General features: G+C 37.8%; 1 protein-coding gene across 1 annotated transcript in view; it reads right to left on the bottom strand.

Moving 5' to 3' along the window:
- LOC128862023 (dendritic arbor reduction protein 1) overlaps positions 1-5,849 on the bottom strand; it is a 129,720-nt gene extending 123,871 nt beyond the window's left edge. Inside the window, exon 1 of the mRNA XM_054100419.1 lies at positions 5,222-5,849. Coding sequence (XP_053956394.1) covers positions 5,222-5,822 — 601 coding nt within the window. The 5' untranslated portion in view covers positions 5,823-5,849. The remainder of the gene's footprint in view (positions 1-5,221) is intronic.
- Positions 5,850-11,833: the final 5,984 nt, after the last annotated feature.

An 11,833-nucleotide genomic window follows, 5' to 3' on the forward strand; every position in this document is an offset into this window, starting at 1 on the left:
AGCAGAATTTGCTTTTTCTGTTGGGATTTGGTTTCAAATTTCACAGCTAAATAAATTATTTGCGGCATATTCGCCGAGCTGAGCTAAGCTTATTGTTAGTTGAGTTGTGTAGTGTGGTTTGGTTAGAGTGACCATGCGAGACAAGATGTGAATGCTCATGAATAACTATAAATAAAAATCAATTTTGTCGCTATTTATTAATTTTGACGATTTTACTATTTAATACTTTGTATTCTAACAAATCAGCGCTGACAGAAAACAAGAAATATAAAATCGCAAAAAAAAATCAAAATGCATTTAAAAAAAAGTTAATGTGAATAAAAAGTAGTTTCAACTGTTGATGTTTGTGGTCACATTAACAATTTGTCAGTATCAGTTTGCTTGTTTTTTAAATTTTCATACACATAAACGATGGCTTTGAATGATTGCGGACTTCACGATATGACCGAATGGGTGTGACTCTATCACTTGATCGATGCTGCATTTGCGGCCCACTGTGGGCCATTCCGAGCTGGAATAAGCAACTAGCAAAGAATGGCTGCGTTACTTATAGACTTAAATATACAGGGTGGTCTAAATAGTGTTTTTTTCAATCAGATCTTATTTTGTCTGTGCCAACTCCTTGCCATTACAAATCTAAACAAAAAACCAATATCATATCTCCACGAAATGACTAATATAGATTTGCGCTGATACAAAGCTGCGAAATATTGCAAACTTATTTGCAAACTCAATGCTGTGTAACCCAAACAGCGCATTTTCATCTTGGCGGCTATGTTAACAAGCGAAACTGTCGTTTTGGCGATCGGATGAGCCGCACATAAACGTCGAGCATCCAATACATCCTCATGGAGTGGCCGTTTTATGAGGATTTCAGAACGTTGGCATAACTGGCTAATTTTTCTTTCAAAATGCTGCTGAAAACACCATTCTCGTCAACAGTGAACTCTTCAGAGGCATGCCTGTTTGTACGATCCTCTGATGCACCGATGTTATGCTAACAATCCATTAATGATTCAGGGTCTTAAGGCAAATATCGAGCAAGCCTTCACTAAGGTCGTGGAATATTGGTTTAATAGGATGCGCTGCAGCAATGTTTGGCGAGGCAGTCACATGAATGAAATCGTACTCCGTAAATAATTGGAGTTTTCGCGCATTCGAATAAGTCAGCAACACGAGGTGTGTTAAAAAAATAAGACGAATCTTAATAATCGGAAATTTTTTTAACACACCTCGTAACCAAAAAAAAAAAATGTTTGTGTTAATTTGGGACTTCCAGTTTTCCTACTGGAATAGAAAATTTATTATACTTTTTGCCAAAAAATCAGCTCAGCTAATGCAAGATGTTTTGCTGAAAAGGTCTACGGTATTTACCTATGAAATGAGACTTGTTTCAACAATGTCCGCAAATCGTAGTTTGAGTGCACGAAATTCGACATTTTTAAGAGCGACAAAAATGCATTGTTGTATGCGACGTAACAAACAATGAATTGAATATTGTTGACAGATGACAGGCGAAAAAAACAAGACATTTGGGAAGGTTTAAAAATACTCCTAGCGACATCTATGGACTTATAGTTGAAAGTCTCATTTCATAGGTATATACCGCAAACCTCCAACAAGATTTTGGAAAGTACAATGTGGTGAAAAATTAATCTCTCTATGGAAGATTTATAATTTTTGCAAATGGCATCATACGTCAAACATATTTGACACTTGTGAACTATACATTGGGGTATACAAACAGACAAGCAGTGGAGCGCATAAAGATCCAAATAAGATTTCTATCACTCAAAATCATGGTTTTAGTAAAGCAGCTATTCACAAACCAAATTGATTATAGATGATTAATTTTGCGCCACCTTGCACAAATCAGTTTATCGCATCAAAATTGTAATACTTTTGTGGAATATTTTGGCGGAATCCTAAAAACTTTATTGAATTCCGATAGAAGAGTAGTGATTAATTTTGCGCCACCAAATCAAGAAAATGTTAATATTTTTCTGAAATCTTTTGGCGTAATTCTCAAAAACATTAATGAATTTCGATCGAAGAGCAGTTTTTCCCAAATCAAAATTGAAGGATTAATTTTGTGCCACCTTGTATTTTCAAATCAGTTCAGCTCAAGAAAATATTAATATTTTTTCTGGAATATTTTGTCGTAATTCTAAAAACATTAATAAATTCCGATGAAAGAGCAGTTTTTCCAAATGAAAATTGGATGATTGATTTTGCGCCACCAAAGCAAGAAAATATTAATATTTCTCTGAAATATTTTGGCGTAACTCTCAAGAACTTTAATAAATTCCGATGGAAGAGCAGTTTTTCCCCAAATCAAAGTTGGATGATTAATTTTGCGCCACCTTGTATTTTCAAATCAGTTCAGCTCACGAAAATGTTAATATTTTTCTGAAATCTTTTGGCGTAGTTCTCAAAAACATTAATGAATTTCGATCGAAGAGCAGTTTTTCCCAAATCAAAATTGAAGGATTAATTTTGTGCCACCTTGTATTTTCAAATCAGTTCAGCTCAAGAAAATATTAATATTTTTTCTGGAATATTTTGTCGTAATTCTAAAAACATTAATAAATTCCGATGAAAGAGCAGTTTTTCCAAATGAAAATTGGATGATTGATTTTGCGCCACCAAAGCAAGAAAATATTAATATTTCTCTGAAATATTTTGGCGTAACTCTCAAGAACTTTAATAAATTCCGATGGAAGAGCAGTTTTTCCCCAAATCAAAGTTGGATGATTAATTTTGCGCCACCTTGTATTTTCAAATCAGTTCAGCTCACGAAAATATTAATATTTTTCTGAAATATTTTGGCGTAATTCTAAAAACATTAATAAATTCCGATGGAAGAGCAGTTTTTCACAAATCAAAATTGGATGATTGATTTTGGGCCACCAAAGCAAGAAAATGTTAATATTTTTCTGAAATATTTTGGTGTAATTCTAACAACATTAATAAATTCCAATGGAAGAGCAGTTTTTCCAAATCAAAATTGGATGATTAATTTTGCGCCACCTTGTATTTTCGAATCAGTTCAGCACAAGAAAATGGTAATATTTTTCTGGAACATTTCGGCGTAATTCTAAAAACATTTATAAATTACAGTGGTATTTTTTTTAATGATGGTGAACTGACTTGTGCAAAGTAGCGCAAAATTAATCATCCACTTTTGTTTTTGACAAATTTTTTATATATCATAAAGTGAAATATTAATTTTACTTCTACAAAATAACTTCGGATTCTAATGGCTTTACTTTTACTAGTGCACCCAGCCAGTTCAACCACTAACGACTTCTTTGGACTTTGGCAAACAAAATGGAACTTTGGACAGTACGGCAGATGGACAGCGAGACCCGATTTGAAAAAGCGGGTAGAAAAAAACACAGTCAAGTTGACTGTTACCTCACACAGATTTGACCCAGACACGAGTCCTTTTGCAAGTATTTGTGGCAAATAAGAGAGGTGAACCAAATTGCATTTACGGCGATACTGAATACGATGATGCGGAGCACACCTTCTTCAAATGCGAGAGGTGGTACACAAAGAAAACAGCTCTAAAACGAACTGCAATTGAAGAAGTAATCGAGAAAATGATGATAGGCGAAGAAACATCGAATACCGTCGGAAATTTCGTGGAGGATAAAGAGGCGTGAAATGGTGCTGAATATCTTGAAGAGCATTAGGCGAATGTTTGTTTTCATAACAGGCGGCCTTGGACGCAGGATAAGTAAGCGAATTTGCCGTTTTTAGGGCACTGTCTTACACCTCTACCTCGCAGCAATGCGGAAGCCGTCCCTGGGTTTAGGAAAAAATGCAAGAGAAGAGGAGGAATGTTTTTAGTGGAGTCACCACTCACGTGGTAACGACGGTTACTATATAGTGCGAAGGCATTTTTAACCCTACCTCACCACAAAAAAAAAACTATATATGAGGCATAACCGATGACTGAGAGATGGAGCCTAAAGGCCGTTTGCATTTCCCAGTTAGTTTTTCCTATTGCAGACTTCGCTATTGTTCAATACTACCGCTGGAAGATGCCGTAGTCGTTTCGCAGCCATAAGAACTGAGCGACTTGATGCACCTCAGTACCGCAGTACTTTCTAGACTCGTCAGCAAGGAAGATTGACTTCCTTCCAGCAAATTGATCTCTCCTTTATTCACTTCTACTTGAACAACGTAACTGACTCCCAAGTTGACTTCCATATACAGGTAAACGGTGGTTTGTAGCTTCGTTTGGAAGCAAATCGAGTGTAATTTCATTTGCATCTGCGGATGTTTTATTGAGGTGTAGAAACTAACATCTTCCTTATATTTTACTGACTTATTTTTGTAAAAGCTATGAAGCCACTGAGACTAAAAAAGGAATTCTTGTAGGATATAAATTTTTCAATATAACTTAGCTGTCAGAATTGATTGAAAATCTCTATTGTGAAGGTCACCTTGAATGGCCTACCGAAGTGAGTGATAACCAAACGGTGACCATTATTTTGTGGCATTCGCGTGAGTTTGTAAAGAATATAAAAATCCATGTTAAGTACACACACAAAATACCATGAACTCGTTAAGGGGAGAGCCTGCTTTAGAGGCTTCAAAAAATCGAGTTTTTCGTGGATTTTTTAATTAAACAAAAAGTGAGAAATTCAACAATTTTTCGCTAATTAAAAAAAAAAATTAATTTTTTTGGAAAAACAAATTCACTTTAGATTGTTAAAAAAGTGGGTTAGTCATAACTTTCTTAAGGTTTTTTAGGTTCAACTAAAAGAAAATTTAATTCTGAGTACAATCAATGTTATCTCGTTTCGATAGCACGTTTAACCTTTTCCCTATTTTTCCCGCCAATTAGGGAAAATCGTGAAAATAAAAAACCGAGAAATCGCACTTCGAGCGATCCGGCCGCTCGTATACCTGCTCGACGCTTGCTCACAACTTCTTCTGTGACTCCGAAAATATTTTGAATTTGCTTCTGAAATTTTGAGGCCACATTCTTGGATAGTTTGGAAAGACATTTATGCAAAAAAAAAATCGATTTTTGAAGCCTCTAAAGCAGGCTTCCTCCTTAAAAAGCTCGATATACATATTTTTTTTAGCGAAGATGATGAAAAATGTGTCGTTCTTATAGTGTACAAGTAACTTCATCTACATTTGGTGCATGCGCAAAACATAATTAACACCTTTGAATGTAATTCAGTCTACATTAAAAACTCACCAAATAAATATTCCTTATCAGCCACCGCCACCGCTGTCGCTGACGCTGTGGCATTCGTCGCACCATAAGCGCTGGCTATTTCATACGCCACTGCCGCGCCATTGTCGTAAGCCGACGTGCAACTCGCATAGGCGGCAATACTCGCACTGGTGTGGGGAGAGGTTGAGGTGTCGGCGGGATTATCACTAACAGAGGCGGATACTGAGGATGATGATGTGGCAGTTTGTGGTGGCACAGCGCCAGCTGAGCTTGAGGATGATGGTTGCGGTAGTGCAGCGACTGTTGTTGACGCAGATACGACCACGGACGCAGATGCCGACGAGTGTTGAACATAAGTTGCATGCTCATGATTGCTGCTACTGCTACTATTATTGGTCGTGTGTTGCAACTGCTGTTGTTGTTGCTGCTGCCAATGATCAAGCGTATTACTGCCACTATGATTACTTTGCGGCGAATAAACTTGATGCTGGTTCTGATGCTGATGCAAATGCTGATGATGATGCTGATGATGGTGCAGGTGGTGATGATGATGGTGGTGGTGCGGTGCAGCGGCTAATACTTCAAGTTCAACGTCTGGCTCGATTTTATGCAAACGACCCATCAGCTCGTGCCGATAGTCAAATTCGGGGGACTGAAAATGGAAGGAGACGAAAGGTACTTTTAGTTACTTGTGCGCGTATATATTTTTTGTACTACTACTACTATAACTGTATATGATTTATTATAAAATAATTTAGTTAAGCATAAAGCAGATTCATAGCAAGTCAAACAATACTAGACGCAATTTGGTTATTTGACTGCTTTTGCTGCTAAACACTTAAACCCCAACGCTTTGGTGCGCTGATGAGAAACTAAATTTAATTCAATGAACAATACCATTCAACATCAGCAGCAAATAGCATTTTTGCAACGTTAATGGAGGCAATGTGTGCAGCAATTAACGTTACTGATGCCGCTTCGCCAGCTGCTGCCACACGGTCGGCTTAGGTGTTAAGTTTCTTGTTGCTCTGACACTACAGATAGCATTTGCTGTTGGCGCATATGCCGTATGTCGTGTGTTCAATGGCTGTGTCATCATTAGCAGCAATCGGCGAGCGGCAAATTTTGCCCAACATGTCAGCAACAACGATATTTTCACCGCTGCTGTTGGCTGTTGATGGCTTGCCACTACGGCTGGTCTTTATCGCACTTGCTATTGCCGTGGCCGTTAAGTTCATTCATTCAGCGTTTTTATTGCCGTCAACTTTATGGACAGCGCAGCGCTATTTGTTGTCGCCACTTCCTTGCCCTCTGCTCACGCGCTTCCACTTCTTATTTCGCTGTTTCTTCCCCTGCAATCTCGCCCCTACGATTCGCCGTCGCTCCTTTGCATGGAAGCCATATATTAGCGCCTTCATTTACTGATTTTATTTGTTTATTCAGAAAACGTATATGCGTTCGTCACGCACTTACTGTCGCATACATTACGCTCCGGCGACGATATTAACAACAGCAATGCGGCACAATGGCTCGTGTGGCAATCAGCGTGGCATACATACAAACGTACATAAGCAATAACTATAATAATAGCACAAAAGTAGTAGTCCTAGCAGCAACAATAACCGCTACTACCAGTTCATTACCACAGCATCCGCATGCAGCAACCACCGCATACATACATACATATGTACACATGTATATGCCACGCGCTGTAAGTTATGGGCTCTTCGTTTGCGCGCTTGCTTTGCTGCTGCCTTCTTTGCTCCGATGATTATTGCCACTCATTCACCTCTGCTATGGCCATTGAATTGCGTGTATTGGGTATCATATACATATTTAATGTTGTTGTTGTAATCTTCGTTTAAGTTCATATAATTGTTGTTGATTTTAATTGATTTCCAATGCGGGTTTCGTTATAAATTTTTATTCTTATCTTAGTGTTTGGAAATTTTTCAACGTCCCATGCACGCGTGCCAAGCCGCAGCTGCGAAGATTGAACGCAACTTCAACTCCAGCTCAAGTGCGACTTGGCTCATTGACTAACTCTCCAGACAGCTACATAAGTTTTCTGCATGTGTGCAAATGTGCATGTGTGCATGTGTTTGTAGTAATATGTAATGTATGTGGCTGCTACTTTTCCGCTGCTTTGTTACTATGCTGCGCTGTAGCTACTGCCATTACCATGGCTGCTATTTCCGTTGACATTCAGGTGTTGGGAATTTAATTTGATTATCTCGCTGAACAATATTAATTAAAATGTTTATGCGTTTAAAGCATTGCATGACATTTCAGATACAGATTCGTGAAATTAACGCAAATTAAATTTAGTGCGAGGCGTCGAAAGAAGCATTTGGAATATATTTTATAGTAAAAATATTCAAACGAATATACGAAGAATTGTAAAGAGAACATAAAGAATTTACTAAAATTAGCACACCCATTGGGAGAGAATTTAATTCCTTTCAGATTCATTACATTTTCCTACAAAACAGAAAAACAGATTTTTTTGTAATTTTGAAGAACGCCGCTTTAAAGCGCATTAAATTTTAGTATAATCAGTGAATGCTTGAAGTACCTCAAAAGCCACATTGATTTAAAAATAGTTTTTTTTTGACACATTTTGGAATGGAGGAAAATTTTAACAATACAAGCGAAGCATTTGTCCGAGCTCAATAAATTTCAAATTTATCTATTCAATTATTCAGCTATAGCTCAGCCAGAAGCTGGATTACATGACAGCTCACTATGCCAAGACCTTTTACGACCTCTTAGATCACAAGGAATTCACCCGAAATTAGTTGGCGCATATCTGGTTTTAACTTCTGGCAATCGAATAATCCTTATCAAGTTGAGAGCTGACAAGTAAAGCTTAAAGTAAAAGTGCGGAAAGCAAGTGGTAAACTCGTCGTGTAGCAGTGCTCCACTATGGCTGTCGGTGATAGCCGCAAATAAAGTCGGTTGATTGTAGTAAATAACTTTCATATGCTTTAGCTTTCGATTGCAGCGATTCAGTAAAATTTTGCATTACATCGCTTAAAAATTCATTTCGATATTTCCTATGCATCAATGGATGCATTGTTGGCATCTTTATAAGGGAAAACTTGACACCGTCACTACCCGCGAGTTCCCAACATGCATACTCTAAAGGTAGATCCACAGAGACAGCATTAAGTTCACTAGTTTCAGAGATAGAGAAATCAATAGATAATAAAGAGTGCTCTCTGGTAGCCTTCCCAGACATAGAGGGTGCTTTCAATAACATCCTACCGGAGGCCATAACAAGCGGAATGACTGATTTGGGTGTCGCCGAGGGCCATGGGAAACTTACAGAACAGTTGCTACAAGGCAGGTTCGTAATTTCGAATGAATGCCAACATCTCATTCCGGTTACCTGATCACGGCAGCGTATTTCAAGCTGAAATATTCTGATAACCAGGGCCTGCTAGCCCTAAATAAAAGTGTCCTCACAACAAGAGATATAAACATATATTCAGATAGTCAATCGGCCCTGAAAGCATGAATCGTCGTTTTGACAGAACTATTACAGTACTTTGTAATAAACCTGCTTTGGGTGCCGCGTCATAGAGACATAGAATAACTTGGCAGAAGTAGCCAATATAAAAATAACAAGTCTTATTAGATATATCAAAGCCACAGGTTGGTTCAATGAGGACAACATAGAGTGAGGAGAGTGGTATCACAATGGGTCTACAGCAGGCCTAGGTGTGTCAAACGACAACCACTATACCTACCCACCTACCTACGTATTCAGGGCATAGGGCGAGCGAAGTTGCTCGCTTAAGTCTTTTGTCTACTAAGGCAACCAGTAAAGATGAAATTTCACTGTGTAACTAATTCGTAACTCCTTCATTCCTGATTGGGTTTCTGCATTCTTTTAATATCAACACCCTCTCTTATCGAACCACAAAACTTATTAAACAACCTAGTGTACAGAGTTACAGCTTTTATTAGATAGATTTTATACAAATAATAAAGTGCAAGTTTCGGCTAGAATCACATCGACTTTTGAGAATTGTTTTTCCTGGCAGTATTGTGCATTTTGTACATGTAACTCAAGCTCGACATATTTTTTATGCACATTTCCTTTTTTGATATTTAAATTTGTCAGTCACTGCAGTCTGTACTCCCCCAAAACATCAGATCAAATGCGACCATTACATAGAACTAATTAATAGTCACCGCAACCGATTCTTAATGGGCGGTGACTTCAATGCGAAACACACACACTGGGGCTCGCTGACTATCTCGCTCCTACCAATCAAATCAAAACTGATGGAAAAGCTTTTAGCCAAACATCTCAACGTAATTGTTAAGCAAAGAAATATAATAACAGTACATCAATTTGGTTTTCGCACAAAACACTCTTCCATTGATCACGTGCACAGAATAACTCGCATCATTGGAAACGCCTTTGAGGTGTGCTCTGCTGTCTTTCTGGACGTGTCTAAGGCGCTTGACAAATTTTGCCACGTTGGGCTCCTCAACAAAATAAATGCGGTTCCACCAACACAATATTTTAATATTCTAAAATCGTACCTATCCGAATAAAATATGAAGACACATTTTCCGAACCCAAGGAAATTAAAGCTGGCGCCCCACAGGGCAGCGTGCTGTGGGCCCATTCTCTATATTCTTTTCACATGTGATTTGCCCAATGACACAAATTGCTCCACAGCAACTTTTGCTGACGACACAGCCATCATGTCGGTAGGAGAAACCCATATTGACTCTATCAAAAACCTTAAAATTTATTTAAATAAAATCTCAGAGTGGACCATTAAATGGCGCATAAAACTAAATGAAACAAAATCGGATCATTTAGACTTCACACAGAAGAAAATCCAATATCTGCCACTATACATAAACATCCCGTATCACAACAATCGAACACGATCTTGGCATCGAATCAGTTGCCACTTCGATCAACATAAAAGCTACGTCTCATATGGAAAGACTACGCCACCATGTGAATAGCGAAGCCTCAGCCCTAATTGATCCCGGTAAATGGAAAGAAAGGCAGAAACGAAAAAAACCGCAACAACTCACGCAGTAGCCCACTTCTCTGCAAAGCTTGGGCAGAGCATTATTAAAAAAAAATGCAAACAAAAACATTTTACTCGGATTTTTTTCTTTTTAATTTAATGGATCGAAAGCAAACATTTCATAAATTTAGACAAACCACTACATTCTGTCGACGATTTGAAATTTGCATACGGAAAAAAATCTATTACTGTATGCAATTCCCAACTTTTTTTAAGAGCAACCTGCCGTATAGGAACCGTAAATAATTCCGAACAAAAAAGAGCACATTGAGTGTGTAATTTTCATAATACATAGTGCGGATAAGTTTTGTTTGAAGGAAAAGCAATAATAATTTGCCTTGCCACGTAGGCTAAGGTTGCATAGGTAAAATACAAACAGCAAAAAAATATATGAATTTATCGGCGTAAGAACCAATTGCTTATTTTAAAATGACTTCGAAATATTTAAAAGTAATTGATGTATGTACGCCCTCTATTCCAAAAGCAATCGGATTATTTATAAATAAAAAAATTATAGCACCAACTTTTGCAAAATGTTTGAATTCAATGCAGATGCTAGTCCAGCTTAGCCATAACAGAAAATAAGTAGAATATTTGGATATACATCGTTTAAGTAATTGCAACATTTGTATTAGTATTTGCGTCCGGGAAATGCGTTTCAAGCAAACGCTTAAAAAATTGTTAACGAAACGCATCAAATATTTGTATTTCAAAAAATGTTGTGTTGTTGTTTGGAATAGATGACGGTGGGCAATAATCATATTTTTATATGCCTTTGCTTTGGTTTGCCCATATGGCCATAAATACGTATCTATGATTATTTGATTTCTTGCACAAATTTATGCAGCTGCGTCAGCGATTAAAATTTCAATACAAAGTCGTGCAGTGGCTGTGGTGACCCAGAAATTGTTGCGTATTGCGTTCGAACTGCCACTAAACCAACGAAAATGAATTGAATTAAGTTGCATGCTTGTTCTAATATTTTTATTAATTCAAAAGTTCTTTTGGTTTATTTCGTATTTGCATACATACATACAATGTTGGCAAAACTACTTTTAGGGCATTTGACGCTGGTGGTGGACAGCCATACAATAAATTCTTACACGCCATTGTCCAACAATGCTAAAGCGTTTTGCATGTGCGCCACTCAACGACGCACTGTGTTGCGAGTGCAGTCAAAATGGCAAACGGTTGATGCCTGAATTCGAAAACAAAAAATTATGTGGATTTGCTTTAAATGTCACAAATTTAGGTAAGGTTAGGTTAGGTTATGGTGGTAGTCGGTCCGCACGACCAACTCACTTAGACCTTACAGGTCCGTTGTGATACCACTGTGCTACACGGGAACCTCATTTATCTTCCATCGTGGAACCATTTTGTGGCTCTTATGAAATTTGATGCCAACCACACGCTAAACAGCTCTGTAAGAGAATTGAAGAAGTATTTATCTAGACAACCTACTCTGAATTTAGCTAGCGCTGGACAATTGCAAAAGAAGTGCTCGACTGTTCTTCCTCTTCCTCATCTCTGAAACTTCTGCAATATCCATGGGAGAAAGCTCCTAGTCTCG

The sequence above is a fragment of the Anastrepha ludens genome, chromosome 4 (assembly GCF_028408465.1).
Source record: "Anastrepha ludens isolate Willacy chromosome 4, idAnaLude1.1, whole genome shotgun sequence".
NCBI classification, from domain to species: Eukaryota; Metazoa; Arthropoda; class Insecta; order Diptera; family Tephritidae; genus Anastrepha; species Anastrepha ludens.